This window comes from Petromyzon marinus, chromosome 8 (genome assembly GCF_048934315.1).
Source record: "Petromyzon marinus isolate PM22_M1 ecotype Great Lakes invasive population chromosome 8, UKy_Petmar_22M1.pri1.0, whole genome shotgun sequence".
NCBI lineage: Eukaryota > Metazoa > Chordata > Hyperoartia > Petromyzontiformes > Petromyzontidae > Petromyzon > Petromyzon marinus.
The window spans coordinates 9,132,607-9,153,052 of record NC_133674.1 but is presented as its reverse complement, the minus strand read 5'-3'; the positions used below and the strand labels follow the sequence as shown (position 1 = coordinate 9,153,052).

Genomic DNA, 20,446 nt, shown 5'->3' with positions numbered 1-20,446 from the left:
GGGAGTGAACGAGGGCGCGGTGCGGAGCCGTCCATGTTGGGTGAGAAAAGCCGGCGGCGCGCCGACAGAGCGGTCCAACGCGGCCCTTCGCACGCTGCTCGTGAAGGGCTTTTAGGGGCGTGGCGGCTCGCGACTCCGCTGGCTCTTGCTACCCCGGGCTGAGTGGGAGGTGGTGGTGCTTGGTGGCGATGGCGGCGCGGGTTCTCGTGATAGGCGCGGGGCCTGTGGGAGCCATTATCGCGGCGCTGCTCGCGAGGCGAGGGAGCGGCTGCGCGGTGCGCCTGTGGGACAAGGCCCGGGGTCCAGGTGTGTGCATGGGGGTCACTCTCCCGTCTCCATGGAGACCGCAGCCCCCACCCGTCCCGTCTCCATGGAGACCACATTCGCCCTCCCGTCTCCATGGCGGCCACTTGACCCCTTCCGTCTCCATGGAGACCGCAGCCCTCAACCCACCCGTCTCCATGGAGACCACATTCGCCCTCCCGTCTCCATAGGGACCACATAACCCCTTCCGTTTCAACGGCGAACACATTTGCCCTATCGTCTCCATGGGGACCACATTCCCCCTCCCGTTTCTATGGAGACCACATGCCGCCCAACACGATGGATGGCGTTCACAATACAAGTATTGTCGATTATATTTTCTATATCTTATATTTTTACTATTTTATTGTTTCCCTTCTACGTGACTTTACCGAAAGAACCAAGCATATTAAAAGTATTGTTCCTTTTAGAGAAAAAAAACATACACATCGTGATTATCGTTGCTTATGTTTAAGTACCTGTATTTCATTGCTGACTATCATGAAGCAACGAAAACAAAAATGAAAAATGTCCAGGTCCATACGGCGTACAGCCGTTTCAATACGGGCAGATAAAAAAGTGTTTGTTTTATTTGTGTTGTGTTTATCCCTTGTGATGGAACTTTGTAGGATGAACTTTGAGATTTATAAGGGCACGGGGCGACCAATAAGGTCTGAATTGGTCTCTAATAAGGTAGTCACTGATACAGGGTTGACAGGTGTGATGTTTTAGTTGTTTTACAAAACACTTTAGGAAGGATTGACTGCATCGTGGTTATGGACGTCATCACGTCTGTACTTTATTGCATTATTTAATTGCGTCTTGTGTAACAGCTCGAGCGATATAAACCATAAAGTGACAGTGATTTTGAGTGAATTACAGTTGAACTTCGAACAAGTATTTTTTTTATTTATACTGAAAGTACAAACACGCTTAAACGCCATACTCTACACTTGGACGTTTTGGTTTGCAGGTGGAAGAATGAGCACAAGTAGAAGCCCCAACAATGAATCCTGTTCAGCTGACCTTGGCGCACAATACATTTCTGCCACACCAGCGTATTGGCAGGAACATGAGAAGTATGCCATTCCTTCACACCACATCACAGCGACCATCACACTGGCCCAGTGATATAGTGAGCGGCTTTCGAAAGTAAGATTTCGAGTTCATATCCTGGTCAGCCCATGATCCCTCTGGGGTCAATGACGTGAATACCACGTTGTGGGTAAGTCACCAGTGGTTGTCCTATGGATAGCATTTGCCCCTGCAACCGGAATGTGGAATTTCCACCACTGGCTCAGCGCTGTAATTAAACGGTGATCACCACCACAATTGCTCATTTGAGCAGGAAATCGCTTTGACGATTATGCGATGGAGTAATGATTTATTTTATGGTTTTACGTGTAAAATAATTTTAAAAACTGAGAAAATCGTAACCATTTACTTTCACAGTTTGTTTTATGAATTGGTACGATTCGGTTCACAAACCAATTGTTTTGCCCTTGCCGGTAGAATTTAGTCTCCAGTTATACAAGACATGGGCAAGGCCATGGGTGAGGGTCATGCCACTGTGTCCAGATGCTTTACAAACTTTAGACATACTGTATTGTAGAATACTTTTATTACTCTGAAATGCGCTATTGCAGATGTTTTTATCCCACGCGTTAGATGATATTTCAAGCCTATGCGTTATATATTTCAATAGTTCCCTAATTTAGTCTCCAAATTTGATTAATCTAATTTCAAAACACTGGGAGTGATAGCATCGTGGATATATACAGAACGTTCTCTACTCTGCACTGCACATTGGTTAGACGATTATACATCAGATTTCTATTTTTCCATTCATGTTATATGCGGAATATATTTGTAGTGGTTGATTTCACTCGGACAACTTTTGTCTTTCTTCCAACACCACTTTATTTACAGTTCTCCACATGTCCTCAATGCTCCACAGTTCCCTTGTTGTCACAGCTCGCTCGCCGTGCCTCACTCGACTCGCTCGCCGCCTTTGTCTCTCCAATCTCCGCTTCTCCGTCAGCTCCGATGTCTCTGTGCTCTCTCCACTGCTGGTTGCTTCGTCTCTGCTCTCCGCTCTCCGCTTTCACCGTGCTCTCTCCACTGCTAACTGCTTCGTCTCTGCTCTCCGCTCTCTGCTATCACCGTGCTCTCTGTACTGCTGGCTGCTTCGTCTCTGCTATCCGCTCTCCGCTATCACCGTGCTCTCTCCACTGCTAACTGCTTCGTCTCTGCTCTCCGCTCTCCGCTATCACCGTGCTCTCTCTACTGCTGGCTGCTTCGTCCCTGCTCCCCGCTCTCCGCTATCACCGTGCTCTCTCCACTGCTAACTGCTTCGTCTCTGCTCTTCGCTCTCCGCTATCACCGTGCTCTCTCTACTGCTGGCTGCTTCGTCCCTGCTCCCCGCTCTCCGCTATCACCGTGCTCTCTCCACTGCTAACTGCTTCGTCCCTGCTCCCCGCTCTCTGCTATCACCGTGCTCTCTCCACTGCTAACTGCTTCGTCTCTGCTCTCCGCTATCACTGTGCTCTCTCCACTGCTAATTGCTTCGTCTCTGTTCTCCGCTCTCCGCTATCACTGTGCTCTCTCCACTGCTAACTGCTTCGTCTCTGCTCTCCGCTCTCCGCTATCACTGTGCTCTCTCCACTTCAGCTGCTCCACGTCCTGCCTCGTCCAGCCCCCGACTCCAACTCCCTGTTTCTCCTCACGTCTCCCCAATTTATCCCCGCTCTCATTACACCCCAATTAATTAACCTGCGTCCTAATGGCGCTCCGCGTGCCCGTGCGCCTGTTACCTCGCCAGACTTCAAGACGCCACTCCAGCCCTGACAACCACACCAGCCAATCACACTCCAGCCCTGACAACCACACCAGCCAATCACAGCCGTCCTTGGCTCACCCCGCTTAATTGGCCCAATCGTTACCTCCTCATCCCAATATGACCCCCTACTGTCCTGCTCCCGCGCAAACTCACCAATTACCCCCATGCGCCTATTTATTCCACTACATATTTATAAATGCTGCGTTGAGAACATTAATAAATAAGAGCATACCATTGATGCGAGATTTATGATGTTAGTTTTGCATGTGGATGCTAATATGTGCATTGATAAAGTTTTGTTTGTAAAATGTAGGCAGTGACATTGCCAAGCGGTAGAGTGTTCGCCACTTCTTGCAAATGTTCGCGGTTCGAATCTGGTTGCCTACCATGGTTAATCCTGCGGGTCTATTCATCATTCAATATTATGCATAATGTGCGTCACAGTCGACGTTAAAGCTCCTCTGATGTCATTATAGCGGAGTAGGCAATTGTGTGCCAGCGTCACAGTCCAAAATATCCGAAAAAATGTATTACTCAATTGGGATTACACGTACCAACATTGCCCTAATGGAAGACTAATGTTCACTTGCAAGCCAGGTGCTGAGTTCGCCTTGTGTCACACAGGCACAGTTACCCTTTGTGATGCAAGGTGCTTTGAATTGATGATACATTTAAGTGAGCGTCCGTACATGCAAAGATTGCGAATTATTATTAAAATGTACACTTTAAATATCTGGTTCAAATGTATAATCAAAGCATGTGCTTTTCTTTGTAGGTTTTACGAGGAGCTCCTAGATAGGGGAATACTATATCCCCTTCAATCACAAGTCGACGGGATGAAGGAGTATGAAGAGAACATTCGGCACTTCATTGTTCCAGAAGGGACTTCTTCTTTGGTGAAATACTATCTTCAGGAGTCAGGTAACCGCTGTACAATGCTGTATTTTAAAGTCGCATTATCAGACTCTTAGCACAGGGTGGGAGGCAGAGGGAAGTTCTGATGTACACCATGTTACAAAGGATGAGGGGCTTTATATATATTAAATTATACATTTATAACACGCAGAGTTTTCACTAGATTCAAAGAATCAGAGGTGCGGAAAAGCAACGCTGTCCTCTGGACAGTACGGTCCCTTCACCTGATGAAGGCCACTTGTGTTGTGGCCGAAACGTCGTGATTTTTTGTTGTTTTATTTTTTACCTACGTGACTTTACCGAATAGAACCAAAGAGTATGGATCCTTGCAGTCACGAAAGCTTCAAATCTAGAAGCACAGACAAGTGGGAAGGCAGTCAGAACCTGCCCCAGCAATTGCCCAAGCTCTGTGGTTTTATATTGGGGAGTTTTTCCAACTCCATTCATGAGCATTTCTACATGTGGGAGGAAACCAGAGTCCCTGGAGAAAACCCATATGTCTGAGGGGGGCAACACTTTACACCTGTACAGATGGAATACAGTTGGGAATGAATATATAATTAACTATTCTGCAATACCCTGGAAAATCAGGAGATGGCGACCTCGATGCCCCGCAACAGCCTACAAACACCTATTTATATGGATGTTGGGGGTCACCCATGAAACGCACCATCTAGATTAAAATTCTGCTTAGCTTCCGAGATACGACACTATCGGGTGGTTTCCGCGTGATTTTTACCTAGGTGATGTTAATCCATATCTCTCCGATGCATTTTCAGGTTGTACTGCGACTTGTTTAGCATGATTGTTGACATTTCGCTTCACGTGCTGAGAAAACAATCTTGCCAAACTACGTGCGGTGTAACCTGAAGACACATTGCAGACCTATACAGCACAGCCAAAAAAACATCAATTATGCTGAGATCCATAAAACAGCATCGCATGCTAATTCCACGAAAAATATTGTTACATTGATGAGAAAACGTGTACATAATCACAAACATCAAGTATTTTTATAGACTGATAAATGAACCTTATGGCGGGACCCCGGGATCCCATAAGCCCCCGGCTCTCGCATAAACTGCGTTGCGACGTCATTTTATGTCTGTTGAAGGTGAACGATATGGCAATCCATTCCTCTCGACGAGCTCTACACGATGCGCTAATAAAAGTTTTAAAGTTTTGCTTATGACTACAGCAATTTTGGCAACGACGGGTGCTTGGTGAAGAACGAGAGGATTGATTTCTGGTGGGTCGTGGCGTTTATGTGCGCGGTGGGATGGAGTCGCCAATAAGGTTCAAATATACACTGCTAACTGATGATGGGGATTACTTTAGGGCTATTTAATGCCTTGGCATCTGATAATTTCCTTGCCATCTCACTGCGTGTTGGCAGGAGCAGAGGTGCTGTATAACCACCACGTGCAGCGAGTCCATCTCGGTGATGGGGTGGTGACGGTAGAGAATCGGGACGGCTCGTCGGCCTGCTTCGATGCTCTCATCCTCACCATGCCTATCCCACAAATCCTGCAGCTGCAGGGCAACCTGCAGGCCAGTACGTATCTCGGTTGTACTCCATTTGATTAGATTATTTTACACAGGTAAGAAAACTTCAGCCGTGAGCTGTTTTACAAGAATGACCCGCAGAGAACCTTGGTGAAAAAAAATTACAGCAAATAAATCATAACAGCGCAGACACTGAGTATGAAACACATTCAAGGAAAGCAACGTCCAACTCATGTACCATTCAAATAACACTGGCAGATGATGCACATCAACTCTGAAGAACCAGGTCACAACAAGTCCATGAAGCACACATACAGGGATGTTGTGCATATCAGAAATCAAGGACCAGATCGCGCGGGTTTCGCTAATCACGTGCAAGGAGGGGATGTCTTACATCAAGGAAATATTTTTCAAAGGCCGGGGAAGGGAGGCATGCAATCTATTACACTGCAATGTATTCACAATGTATGATTAGCGTACTTCTCTTAAGGTGGCTTTACGTGGTTTAAAAAAATGTAATACAAAAGTGTACATCTGTTATTAGATTACCTGTCTTCTGAGAGGGACGTATATTATACACAGAAGTTATGTAAAATCTAGGGGTAAACCGTATGTCATTTTTTTTTCTCATCAAATACAAGATAGTTTGAGTATGTGTCCAAATGGTAAGATGGTTTTTTACATCGAGCAAGCCCTAACCCACATCATTGACTACATACCATGCACCCCACACCAGGGATGTGTTCCTGATTTCTGTTGTCTGAAAAATACTAAAATCGTACCTAGATATTAAATTTTGGATAATACCAAGAAAATGTACTTCCATATTGATCCAAAAGTATGACGTCACATGACATGACAGCACTTGTATTTTGTTACTTTCATGCTTTTCCCGTAAACTGTGGTGGCATTGGGTGATGTCACTTGTTAGCACGGAGCCACATTCAGTTTTTATACAATGTAAATGATCTGAAAAATTCGTACAAAAATTATAACTTTCCCTTTAAATGTGAATTCCATTTTCTAAAATCCAAAACGCATCCCTAATGTGCAGTTATTTGTGTGGAGTGGTTGCAGAGTGGTTAGAACACTGTTGCTAAGAACCCATCAAGCTGAGTTCGATTCCTGGCCACAGCTAACATAAGTGGTGATTATCTGAACTGGTCTTGCCCCCCCCCCCCCCCGATTGATTCGGCCTTAATTGAGATGGAGCAGTGAAATAATTTACGTGCAGATGCTGGGTGGATTATTACATCGCAAGATCGCGAGAGGTGGCGATGGCTTGGGGAGGCCTCCATCCAGCAGTAGATTTACCATGGATGATAATGATTATGATGTATATTCTTGGTGCTTTCAGTAAAGTCACGTCGAAGAGAAATAATAAAATAAAAAATAAAAAAGCACATTTATTTTATTATTTATCCTTCTACGTGACTTTACCGAAAGAACCAAGAATATGAATCCTTGCAGTCACGAAAGCTTTAAATCGAAAGATTACGATGTAGTGCAGATGATCAACTTTGAATGCACACTTGTGTTCAGAATATCAGAATCAGAATATGTATTTATACTGGAGGAATACAATGAGCTATAAAGCTCTTTTGTGGAGATGTTCAGTCGCGGCGGGTAAGAACGTTACAACAACAAACAATACAAACACATGATAGGTTTATGAAGTACAAGAAAGGTCAACAAATCACCCAAACACAAACAAATAAAACTAAAGTCACGTAGAAGGGAAACAATAAAATAATAAAAATATAAAACAATAAAATTCTCACGACGTTTCGACTGCAACACAAGCAATCATCGTCAGGTGTGAAAACCACAACAAGAACATTTGAATTTTTTTTTTCAAATTTTCTTGTTGTGGTTTTCACACCTGATGATGATTGCTTGTGTTGCAGTCGAAACGTCGTGAGAATTTTATTGTTTTATATTTTTATTATTTTGTTGCCCTTCTACGTGACTTTACTGAAAGAACCAAGAATATGCATCCCTGCAGTCAAGAAAGCTTTAAATAAAAAAATAAAACTAAACCATCCACCATCCTATCAGACAGTCCACTGAGGTATTCACTTATTTTTCAGAAGTGACCTGGCCACAAATGATAGCTCAACAAAGTGGCTTATCATTTGGACATTTATAGCAGAAAATTTATGTAAATAATCTCAATGCATGTGTTCGCTGTAGTGTGCTAACTAATGGTGCTTTGTAAAACGGTGTTGTCAGTGCTGAATGCAGATCAACGCAGAGCCCTGGAGATGGCCACTTATTCCTCGCGGTTTGCGCTGGGCCTTTTCTATAATTCTGATGCTGACTTTGAATTCCCCTGGACTGCCAAATATGTCTCGGACAACTCCGTCATACGTTACATCGCTGTCAACAAAAAGAAACGAAGTCAAGGTCAGGAATGTTGCTTTGAGTTAAAAAAAAATACAATATAATCACAAGGCATCGCATAATGTGTGTAAATTAGTGCAACAATCAACCATGGCATCACTGTAACCTATGAAACATTCACTGCATAACGTGCCAGCTGAAGAATCTCTCTGCTATATAGTCTTCTCTTTAGGTAAACATCTACAGGTTTACATTTGCACGTATTGAAATTAGAACAGCTTAGTCCGATGTAACTCTTGAGTATGCGGCTCTCCTTGCTTCTCTGCATGCTTTTCAGTTTTTTTATTTCCTTTTTTTTTATGACGTTGTTTCCTATGCATATGTCACAGCGGTTAGTACGCACTGATCCAAACCCGTTCCCTCGCAGCGCATTGCCGTGCTGCTTTCATTATCACGATCCACTTTCCCAGAATCGCTCCGCAAAGATTCCGGTTTGCCTTAAGTAATTGTGGCCAATTTCAGAGTTTCTAAACAGTTTATATCATTGTAATTTACATCTCCAACAAATGTATGATATATATCCTAATTTTCAATTTAATAATAATGCACTGCATCACGTGCACAATATTTCATGGAAATAAATTGCCGTGAAAATGAGGCGCCGAGTCATGCTCAGTGTCGCTTGCAAGCCAGGCAAGCGGCCGTATTGGTCCTTTGTGTCGAGAGGAGGAGGTTGTGAGTGGTGCTTCTGTGGAAAGCTCTACCTTGAACTCTAGTGCAGGGCAACGGGGGGTGTGGATGAGGGAAATGAATAACAATCAGAGGCTATTTTAATGTCCCACATGTTTTATTGGCAATTAAATGTACTATCATGTTTGCCAATTAAGCACAACCTGATCATAAAACAAATGAGTTAAGAGTGTGATGGTAGGTTCTGCTGTGTACACGGTAGCTCTGTGCTGACATGTATTTCAAATCTCATGTCTGATCTGATTTTTCCTTTGAATGAGGAATGTTCAGAGGTTGAGTATTGGGTTAATGGTGCATACCGTGAAAAATACCATCTCTACATTTCACTGTTTTCAGCACTGCCCTGTTACAATGGTCGTGAAGTGAACGTCACTATTGGCTGTGTGCCCTATGCTCCCTGCATGTGCAATGCTTCTCGCAGAATGTGATTCAGTGGGCCCTTCTCTGGTGGTCCACACAAGTGTGGCATTTGGGCAAAAGCACGTGGATGAAGATGTGAATGTGGTGCAGCCCTTCATTCTGGCAGAACTGAACAGGCTCCTGCCCGGGCTGCCTCAGCATGCCTATGGCAAGTGCCACAAGTGGCGCTATTCCCAGGTAGGCCAGTGTTGCACTCTTCAGAGGAGGACGCAATGGCTGCTGGTCATTTTTTTCATCCGCTTGGCGTTTGTATTTCTAAAAAAAAAAATGGTATAAAAAATTACAAGTTGACGGTCAAACAAAAATGAATGTGAACAATAACTGGAATTTTAAATAAAATCTACAATAATACCATAAATACGGGTTATAATGGATGGGGAAAAGGAAGGAGTTACATGGATACATACTATCATTACATAAATAGGATTGTATTGATATATAAAGTTGTGGTGGAGTTGTTCATGCGTTGGATAAGATGTGGCATGACACTAACACAAAACAGATCCTTTGTGTAAATATCACTGTTCATCTGGAAACAATTTTGAAATGTAATTTATAGCAGGCCCCCATGATGTATAGTGCAGTTTTCCAACTATTATTCATGCCATCTCCATGGCCACTATCAATGTGCAATGAAGAAGGGCCATTGCCTGAAACATTGGCAATTGTGTGCATGTCTTTCCCCTTTAGGGCCGTAGTGTTGTTGATGAATTTGTTTGGTGTTAATCGCGCTCATGCACCATGGCCAATGCAGAATCAACATCGCCAAACGATTTGTTTAGTTACGACAGTCGCACTCGGTTCTGCCAGACCGAACGGGTGGACCTCATGTGGTTTTCTCAGTTGGTGGCAGCCAATGGCGACGCGGCAGCAGGTCTTGGGAGGTTTTGCGGGAGCGTCGCGATGCCAACATGAGCTCCCCACCCCAGGGAGTTGGGACGAATCAGGTGCCGGACTGATGCGCTTGCGCGCACAGTTGGTGGAACCGTTGCGCGCTCTACGGAGTTATCCCCACAACATGTCTCACGTCATGTCAAATTAAAATTAGCGATATTGGGGAAAGTGGTTGGATAAAGTTGAACGTTGTATCTTCTTGCAAAGTGATACTCGACATTGTTTTGGTAGTACAAGATTAAGAGAATGAATCAACACCCTTAACAACTCTCACTGCCGTCAAATTTAAGAGCACCTTATACAGTGAGGGAAAAAAGTATTTGATCCCCTGCTGATTTTGTACGTTTGCCCACTGACAAAAAAATGATCAGTCTATAATTTTAATGGTAGGTTTATTTGAACAGTGAGAGACAGAATAACAACAAAAAAATCCAGAAAAACGCATGTCAAAAATGTTATAAATTGATTTGCATTTTAATTAGGGAAATAAGTATTTGACCCCTCTGCAAAACATGACTTAGTACTTGGTGGCAGAACCCTTGTTGGCAGGCACAGAGGTCAGACGTTTCTTGTAGTTGGCCACCAGGTTTGCACACATCTCAGGAGGGATTTTGTCCCACTCCTCTTTGCAGATCTTCTCCAAGTCATTAAGGTTTCGAGGCTGACGTTTGGCAACTCGAACCTTCAGCTCCCTCCACATATTTTCTATGGGATTAAGGTCTGGAGACTGGCTAGGCCACTCCAGGACCTTAATGTGCTTCTTCTTGAGCCACTCCTTTGTTGCCTTGGCCGTGTGTTTTGGATCATTGTCATGCTGGAATACCCATCCACGACCCATTTTCAATGCCCTGGCTGAGGGAAGGAGGTTCTCACCCAAAATTTGACGGTACATGGCCCCGTCCATCGTCCTCTTGATGCGGTGAAGTTGTCCTGTCCCCTTAGCAGAAAAACACTCCCAAAGCATAATGTTTCCACCTCCATGTTTTATGGTGGTGATGGTGTTCTTGGGGTCATAGGCAGCATTCCTCCTCCTCCAAACATGGCGAGTTGAATTTATGCCAAAGAGCTCCATTTTGGTCTCATTTGACCACAACACTTTCATCCAGTTGTCCTCTGAATCTTTCAAATGTTCATTGGCAAACTTCAGACGGACATGTATATGTGCTTTCTTGAGCAGGGGGACCTTGCGGGCGCTGCAGGATTTCAGTTATTCACGGCGTAGTGTGTTACCAATTGTTTTCATGGTGACTATGGTTCCAGCTGCCTTGAGATCATTGACAAGATCAGGGGCGGAGCTGGATTTCAGGCCGGGGTGACATTCAACAAATTTTAATTTCAAGAATGATTAGAGAGTCAGGCTGTTGAACTAGACGCCATCGGTTGGCGACACACTCTGACAATGCAGTTGCACGGAGTCCGCCAGACCTAGTGTCGTACACTTCTACGCAGAATGTCACCCCTGTCACCCCCCCTGGCTCCGCCCCTGGACAAGATCCTCCCGTGTAGTTCTGGGCTGATTCCTCACCGTTCTCATGATCATTGCAACTCCACGAGGTGAGATCTTGCATGAAGCCCCAGGCCGAGGGAGATTGACAGTTCTTTTGTGTTTCTTCCATTTGCGAATAATCGCACCAACTGTTGTCACCTTCTCACCAAGCTGCTTGGCAATGGTCTTGTAGCCCATTCCAGCCTTGTGTAGGTCTACAATCTTGTCCCTGACATCCTTGGAGAGCTCTTTGGTCTTCGCCATGGTGGAGAGTTTGGAATCTGATTGATTGATTGTTTCCGTGGACAGGTGTCTTTTATACAGGTAACAAGCTGAGATTAGGAGCACTCCCTTTAAGAGTGTGCTCCTAATCTCAGCTCGTTACCTGTATAAAAGACACCTGGGAGCCAGAAATCTTTCTGATTTAGAGGGGGTCAAATACTTATTTCCCTCATTAAAATGCAAATCAATTCATAACATTTTTGACATGTGTTTTTCAGGATTTTGTTGTTGTTATTCTGTCTCTCACTGTTCAAATAAACCTACCATTAAAATTATAGACCGATCATTTCTTTTCGATTTAAAGCTTTCGTGACTGCAAGGATTCATCTTCTTTGGTTCTTTCGGTAAAGTCACGTAGAATGAGAATAAAATAAATTGATAAAATAAAATAACACAATAATATTCTCACGACGTTTCGGCCACAACACAAGTGGCCTTCATCAGGTGAAGGGACGAGACTCTCTGGTAGGACAGCGCTGTCCTACCAGACAGAGACTGACAGAAACTGTCTGGTAGGACAGCGCTGTCCTACCAGACAGTCTCGTCCCTTCACCTGATGAAGGCCGCTTGTGTTGTGGCCAAAACGTCGTGAGAATATTATTGTGTTATTTTATTTTATCAATTTATTATTTTATTCTCATTCTACGTGACTTTACCGAAAGAACCAAAGAAGATCATTTCTTTGTCAGTGGGCAAACGTACAAAATCAGCAGGGGATCAAATACTTGTTTCCCTCACTGTAACATTATGGTAGCGGTAGCGTTAGTTGTCTGCATTTATCTGTTATAAGTTATTGACGTAGTTCGCGAGGGTATTATAGTACACATTGCAGTACACAGTCAATAACAAAATATGAATTTGTTGTGCTTTAAGCAGTATTCGTCTCAACCTTTATCACGGTAAAAAAAAAAACACTTCAAAATTCTGACATCTGCCTGATGATGCTGGTTGTAACAGGAAACGTACCAAATTGTTAAATGTGTGTGGATCGCTCTCCAACATTATTGGTGGTGTTCCATGGCATACAAGTTTGTTCCCGTGACAATTTCATTAATCGGCTGTGTCGGGTGGGGGAGAGTTTACGACACATTTTACTCACGCGATCCCACGCAAAGAATAAATTATGAATCACCTTCACATTGTAACGTAGTCCCAGCTTTGTTTGTTTTGACGTGTGAAGACGTATGTCCCTATGCATTCCGTTAGTGGCAGAGGTACCATGCTTTGCTGACACAAAATAATCGCCAGCGTGATTGAGGAGAATACGCTTCACAATCTAATGAGCATTGTATTGTTGATGTGTTTCAGGTGACCAGGCCCGTTGGTGGGAGCACAGGACATATGGTTCTGAGTGCGGAGCCTCTCATTCTGTGTGCAGGAGACGGATTCACTCATTCCAACTTTGATGGCTGTGTCAAGTCAGCGCTCTCGGCCGTTGATGCTTTTAAATCTATATTTTTAGATGGAAAGTCTGGACATTAAATACCCACATGCTGATGTTTTCCATTAAGAGATGTCAGACGCAATTTATTCTCTGGCACAACGTCATGGAAACCATTGCTGGAACAACTTCTGCTTTTTTGATGACGGCAATACAAGAGAAGCTAAAATTGTGCATTTAATGCCATAATATATTAAAACATTTTTAGGCATCCAGCAAAGAAAATAATCATTTTATGAAACAATAAGGTGGTTCAGCCTGATTTTTTTATTAACGAAAATGGTACGTTTGTGCGTTCTTGCACATTTCACAAATGCCTTGCATGTATTACCTTTCCCAAATCTTAACGTCCATCGTCATCATGGTAGACACGCAATGTGATGAGCAGGATCTCCTGAAGGTAGTGGCCAATGTCGCACGGCTATACAACCGTGGGAGCCTTGTGTAGATCTACGGAAAGCAGGGCAGCCTCAGATGCCAGTGGTATCCACAGCAGAGCAGCGGCACTGGAAAATCATAATCTCACCATAGGGTGATGAGAATATATGAGGTCAACAGCATCGGAATCTTACCCACCGCCTGCCATTGCGCCTTGGCTTGAGCCTTAGTGAATGCCTGTGTGGTTTCCAATGTCATCAATATTGGCAAGGTTTCCATTGCCAACCCGGGTTCCTCGGTAGCTTTAAAACGTGAGTAAGCAAACCCTCGTCATAGCTGGGTTATGTATGTATATGTATGTTGAACTTCTTTCACACTGTACGTAGCCAACCGCGATAATCAGTGGTGATGATGGTAATATCACTTAAATGAAAATAAGGCAAAAATTGCATGATTTGAAATTTGAAGATAATCAGATGACCAGTAAGGTTTGAACAAGGTTGGCACACTTGAAGTAAAGATCCTGATTGTATGAGTGCTGTGCCAAGTAGACTTACTGAATTTCTCGTGCTAGTTTTTGCTGTGATTTCTATTTGCTTTAATTGCTGTACTTTGTTTTTGTCATTTTGGTGACCCAGGTCCTTCTTGCAAATGAGACCATTGTATATTCATCTCTTACCTGGTTACACAAAATAAACTTGAACCTGATATTTTTGTTATAAACAAGGTTGCTAAGCACAGAGCCAAAGGGCCAAGCCATCAAGCGGTTAGCAACATAAAGCACCATTAAAGCCGTGATAGATACAGAGTTTATACGTTTCGTGAATTTAACAAGGTTATGATAAAGTAAGGCATGCTTGCTTGTTAAGGGGCACGTGGTTATGATTGGTAGGGATAGTGAAACGTGATGTACTCGTGTAAGCTGGACGTTGAGTTTGGTACCAAAGTGGACATCGTTGCCACTCACAGAGGCCCGAGAGAGAAGTGGTTCAGACACTCCACATTATATAACTATGGGTGGCTGGCAAACAGACACACATACACAAAACGACAACTAGTGCAGTCCCCAGTTAATACTCGATCGCTACACTCTACACTATATATAGAGGAGCACAAGAGTTGGTCTGCCTGTGGCGTACTGCCTGTCCAGTCCCTGGATGCTATGGCCCAGATTTCCAGACCTTCAGGGGTGGCGTGGCTCTCTTGTGGAAGAGTCGACAAATAATAATTACTTTAAATAAATACATAGCGGTGACGGGCCAATACCTCCATAAGTCGATTACTGTTTTATAGTCTTCTCGTGGCAGATGACATCTTCTTTAAGAGACCATGAGATGTCCTCCATATTATATTAATATATAATGACTTAAGAATAACTTATACATTTATTGTAAGATGTACTTTTATTATCCAGGAAAGCCACACTAAGTCATGGACTCTTTTTTCGGAAGGCCTGCATTGCGTGTTTACTTTTTTCAGACAATGGTGAGTTTATAAGTGTGGGAGGAAACCAGCACACCTGGAGACAACCCATGCTCACAAGGGGGCAACAACACTCTATCCCCGCACAGATGGAAACAGATGACAATTAGTCCACTTGCTGCACTACCTTCTGGCGAACCAGGGTACAGCCCCTCCTCGATTTTACAGCTTTTTATTTATTGATGAAACCCGATTCAAGATCTTCTTAGCTCACCACACTGCAGGTCACGGGAACACTCAGCCACTCACCCACCACACTGCAGGTCACGGTAACACTCAGACACTCACCCACTCACCACACTGCAGGTCACGGTAACACTCAGACACTCACCCACTCACCACACTGCAGGTCACGGGAACACTCAGCCACTCACCCACTCACCACACTGTAGGTCACAGGAACACTCAGACACCCACTCACCACACTGCAGGTCACGGGAACACTCACCCACTCACCACACTGCAGGTCACGGGAACACTCAGACACTCACCCACTCACCACACTGCAGGTCACGGGAACACTCAGCCACTCACCCACTCACCACACTACAGGTCACGGTAACACTCAGACACTCACCCACTCACCACACTGCAGGTCACGGTAACACTCAGACACTCACCCACTCACCACACTGCAGGTCACGGGAACACTCAGACACTCACCCACTCACCACACTGCAGGTCACGGTAACACTCAGACACTCACTCACCACACTGCAGGTAACGGTAACACTCAGACACTCACCCACTCACCACACTGTAGGTCACAGGAACACTCAGACACTCACCCACTCACCACACTGCAGGTCACGGTAACACTCAGACACTCACCCACTCACCACACTGTAGGTCACGGTAACACTCAGCCACTCACCCACTCACCACGCTGCAGGTCACGGTAACACTCAGCCACTCACCCACTCACCACGCTGCAGGTCACGGGAACACTCAGACACTCACCCACTCACCACACTGCAGGTCACGGGAACACTCAGACACTCACCCACTCACCACACTGCAGGTCACGGGAACACTCAGCCACTCACCACACTGCAGGTCACGGTAACACTCAGACACTCACCCACTCACCACACTGCAGGTCACGGGAACACTCACCCACTCACCACACTGCAGGTCACGGGAACACTCAGCCACTCACCAACTCACCACACTGCAGGTCACGGTAACACTCAGACACTCACCCACTCACCACACTGCAGGTCACGGGAACACTCAGCCACTCACCCACTCACCACACTGCAGGTCACAGGAACACTCAGACACTCACCCACTCACCACACTGCAGGTCACGGGAACACTCAGCCACTCACCCACTCACCACGCTGCAGGTCACGGGAACACTCAGACACTCACCCACTCACCACACTGCAGGTCACGGGAACACTCAGACGCTCACCCACTCACCACATTGCCCTTTCTGCTTATTTCCCTCGCACTCCACCACTTTGGAATTCCCTCCCATCGTCTCTCCCCCCCCACCCCCAGCTCTAGGAATAGCCTTTCTCAATTAAAGAAACGCGTTGACTCACCTATTGTACTTTGACGGTGCATTTGCCGTTTCATGTTTTGGGCCTCAGGGCCTGTGCTCGGCGACTGTATCAGGGAAAAAAAGCTCTCACTTCCCACGGATGGGGCCGCACAAAAGAGCACAGCCTGGTTAACTCTTGTCAGCTCTCCCGTGCCACTGTGTTCACGATTGACTCATTTGTGTGCGAACAATTCATTTCAATGCTTCCCAACAACGCCCCCTCAATGTCACACAACGCGCATGAGACGTATTCGTCAAGCCTGTCGATGAGCGATAGTTTGGGTGAATTCAAATCTCTGAATGACGAGGAAAACTCACCGAAGTGGAAAAATGAATGCCCACTCATAAGTCCTCGTGAGGATGAAACCGGCCTACGGCTGTGTCTTTGCTTCCCTGCTGCCTGCTGTTGTGATGGCTACATTTTCTCAACAATTTTTTGTCGACGGTCTGAGCGACAGCATGCCCGGGTATATGCATCATGTATGTATGTATGTTTAATTTCTTTCGCACCGTACGTAGTCAACCGTGCTGATAGGAGGTGCGGTAAAGGACAACAAACTAAACACAAAAATCTATTCTAAAGAAATGACTTGTCAGTGATAAAAGATTTTTGCTCGGGGAATCGAGCCCACTTTGTTTATATACAGCCCCAGTATTAACCAGGGTGGCCTGCCGGAACCAAGCCGCAAACCTCTGCAATGAGTGGCGAACGCGCCACCGCTGAGCCACTGTGTCACACGCCCTGAACATGCCCACACAATTCGTGTTTTGACGACTTTGATAAAGTGATTGATCGTGTGAAGTTAAAGAAGTCATTTGAGGAGCTCAAGAATGCAGTAGTAGAATGCAGAGACTGGCATCTGTTTAGGATCGTGGGGAATCGTCGTGCTTTGGGCAGCTGCTTATTTTCAGTGGGAAATGTAAAGGTTTCATATGACACCCCTCGTGTCTGTCTGTCATCACTGAGAGTGTGTGTGTGCTGCATGGTGACTGGTGCGTGTCTGGTGAGTGGTGTCGTGTCTACAGTCTGTTAAGGGGCCGTCCATAAATGACGTCACGCACCTGGGGGGGGGGGGGGGTCAGACATTAGTGACGATGTGTGACGAGGGGAGGGGGTTGAGCAATGTGACGTCACATCAAAATGCGCAACTTTAAATAAATATAGACAACACGTTTTACTTAATTAAATATACTTTTTAATGAATGTTTTCTCCTACAACATCAGAGTGCAGCGCCACATTAAATACGCACTACAATGACAATAGTTTAAAGCGATCTGAAGCATGTTTTATATTTTTGGATGGAGGAGAGCGCAGAGCTTTGTGACGTCATATTTGAGGGGGGGGTCTGACTTTTTGTGACGCCGTGTGACGAAGGGTGGGGGGGGGGTCAGAAATCGTCAAAAATCGCGTGACGTCATTTATGGACGGCCCCTAAGGCTATACGGGGATTTTTGTATTTGTAGTATCTGGTGAGTGTCTGGTGTGGGGGTCTGCTGAGTGTAAGTGATGATTGTCTGGTGAATGTGAGAGGTGAGTATCTGGTGGGTGTGAGAGGCCAGTCTATGGTGAGTGAGACGTGTTTGGTGGTGGTGGTGGTGAGTGGTGAATGTAAGACCGAGGCAAGTGGTGATGTGCGCAAAGCTGGTGAGTACTATTCCAATACGTGCAATAGCTTGCAGTCTGTTAGTCCGTGGGTACCATCAGGGGTGGCATAACTTGAGTGGTCAGCAATAATGAGTTATGTCATAATTGTAAATGAGTGGGTTATCAATTACATTAATTTACTCTGATTAGCCAAATAAACACATCGGTACCATAGGTGGTACCAATTTTTGCTGTTCCCCCATGGACCACGTGTTTGAGAGCTCGTGTGCCACCTTTGCAAGTGTGGTGTGGCCACTATGCCAATCCGCCCAATTATTTTATTGGAATGACATTGTACGCAGGGGCGGAGCCAGGATTTCAGGCCGGGGTGACATTCAACAAATTTTAATTTCAAGAATGATTAGAGAGTCAGGCTGTTGAACTAGACGCCATCGGTTGGCGACACGCTCTGACAATGCAGTTGCACGGAGTCCGCCAGACCGAGTGTCGTACACTTATACTCAGAATGTCACACCTGTCACCCCCCCTGGCTCCGCCCCTGATTGTATGTATCTTGTATGCGAGTAGTGTTTGTGTTTTGTGTGTGTACCTAGTTTTACAGTGTCTTGAGATTCCCTTTCACTGATGTATGCACTCCAGTGATTAATATTTGGTAAGGAGCTGATTACCCAGGGTTCGTTATCCAGCCACAGGGGCACTGGCCGCGAGGTGTCTCCGAGTAGTCGTACTGCACCAGCTATGGTCCCACAGTCCCATCCACGAGCCCCTGTATTCTACAATAAGGTGGCCTAGCAGGGTCCATGGGTTTTGCCAACACATTTAATTATTACATTCTGCAATATTCTACTGAGGTTATTGCTACAAAATTAAGATCCATTATATCTTATGTGACCTAAAAGAACTGTAGAAACATAAAATAGATTTACCTTATAACACAGGGCATGCAAAACCTGTCCTGTGTTAAAAAAGCAAAGCTTGTCCTGCGTTAAAACGAATCACTGATACTTAGATCAGCATACACTCGGCCTCCTTGACATATCTGTCCTTCGCCATAATACATACAAATATATTCTTTACACATCCCATCAGCCGCACATTCTTCTGGGAGTCCATACTTTCAGCAGCATTGGTTCGTCACAAGAAAAACTCTGGACCGGTTTAGACATTCAAAGTGTCACTATCAACGCTGGTGAACTCCCAGCTGTTTATAGGCAAGGAGATTTTCTGTTAGACATGGGTCCTAGTTGGAGGCGAAACTACTTAGCACAAGTGGTGCAACAGCAGCTGCTGTCAGTGCACTGCAAACTGAAAACCGAAGAGCTTCTTCCCTTCCACCTCCATTAGCTCCCTCTCTTAATGTCATGGTTATGAGTTTTCTTCTAAAATAATATTGCGCGTGAAAAAGTTAAACTTAAAATTATGTAAAATAGCGAAAACTAAATTTCAGGAAAGCTCACGGTTGACATCAGCCCACTTAAGTTTAATTAGGCCAAATATAGAGCCGTGGATAGATTATATTATTAACGATGTATCCATAAAAATATATCAAATTAACTCATCACTTTACTTTTCGAAACGCTTCCCCTGAATTAGTTTTAGATTCAAAGTGATTTGAGGGCTTCAATGATCATTGAGGCGGTGCTCATCTCCTGTATATAGTCGTTTACATTTCACAATTCTATGGCCATGGCGAGTCTTTCTATGGGACAACCACTCTTTCCCAGAGGGATGATTTTCTGAGTCAACCCCCAACCAGGATTTGAACTTCACCTTTCGATTGCGAGTCACTTGGTCAACCGCTGAGCCACGTGGCCAGAGAATTAGTTTGGTTGATCAAATTTAGGCTATTCATAAATAATGTTATTTATATACAATAATGCTCATTTGACACCAGCGAATTCAACTGTTAAAATTAACTAATTTCAATGTTAAATTCGTGGGTATTTTTTCGATTTAATTACTTTCCTCATAAACAATATATTCTCAATAAGTGTATCAAGATGGGGAGAAATAATATTGTTAAAATAGTTTTAAAACGCCATTGTATGGACCTTTTTTATGTGCGTGCTGCGCCCGGTAGAATTAATTGAAACAGTCAGGGTGATTGATGATCCAAGACTCACTGATTCACTCGAGGAACTCATTGGCCATCCGTCGCCTCCTCGTCCCTCTTGAATTGCTGCTACCACGACACTCCTGAAAAGGAGGACTGAGACTCAGTGAGGTGTTCCTGGGTAAACAAGTATCATGA

The 20,446-nt window shown here is 44.8% G+C and overlaps 1 protein-coding gene across 3 annotated transcripts; it reads left to right on the top strand.

Moving 5' to 3' along the window:
• The first annotated feature begins 3 nt into the window (after positions 1-3).
• Positions 4-14,265, top strand: RNLS (renalase, FAD dependent amine oxidase). Of its 3 annotated transcripts, none has more exons than XM_032949645.2 (7): positions 4-306; positions 1,277-1,382; positions 3,918-4,063; positions 5,460-5,612; positions 7,796-7,969; positions 9,078-9,253; positions 13,047-14,265. In XM_032949645.2, exons 1-7 carry the CDS (start codon positions 189-191, stop codon positions 13,218-13,220), a joined length of 1,047 nt encoding a protein of 348 aa, XP_032805536.1. In that variant the 5' UTR covers positions 4-188; the 3' UTR covers positions 13,221-14,265. The 3 variants fall into 3 exon arrangements, with proteins under 3 accessions (XP_032805536.1, XP_032805535.1, XP_032805537.1); XM_032949644.2 differs by having other exon boundaries at positions 9-306; positions 5,454-5,612; XM_032949646.2 differs by lacking the exon at positions 4-306 and adding an exon at positions 488-625 and having other exon boundaries at positions 5,454-5,612.
• The last annotated feature ends 6,181 nt before the right edge of the window (positions 14,266-20,446 follow it).

What these genes read in the sequence shown, in the direction of transcription:
- RNLS (XM_032949644.2), top strand. Translation starts at nt 189, where the DNA reads ATGGCGGCGCGGGTTCTCGTGATAGGCGCGGGGCCTGTGGGAGCCATT. An exon ending in ATACTATCTTCAGGAGTCAG is followed by an intron (nt 4,064 to 5,453) that starts GTAACCGCTGTA and finishes GCGTGTTGGCAG; the next exon opens with GAGCAGAGGTGCTGTATAAC. An exon ending in GCAGGGCAACCTGCAGGCCA is followed by an intron (nt 5,613 to 7,795) that starts GTACGTATCTCG and finishes CGGTGTTGTCAG; the next exon opens with TGCTGAATGCAGATCAACGC.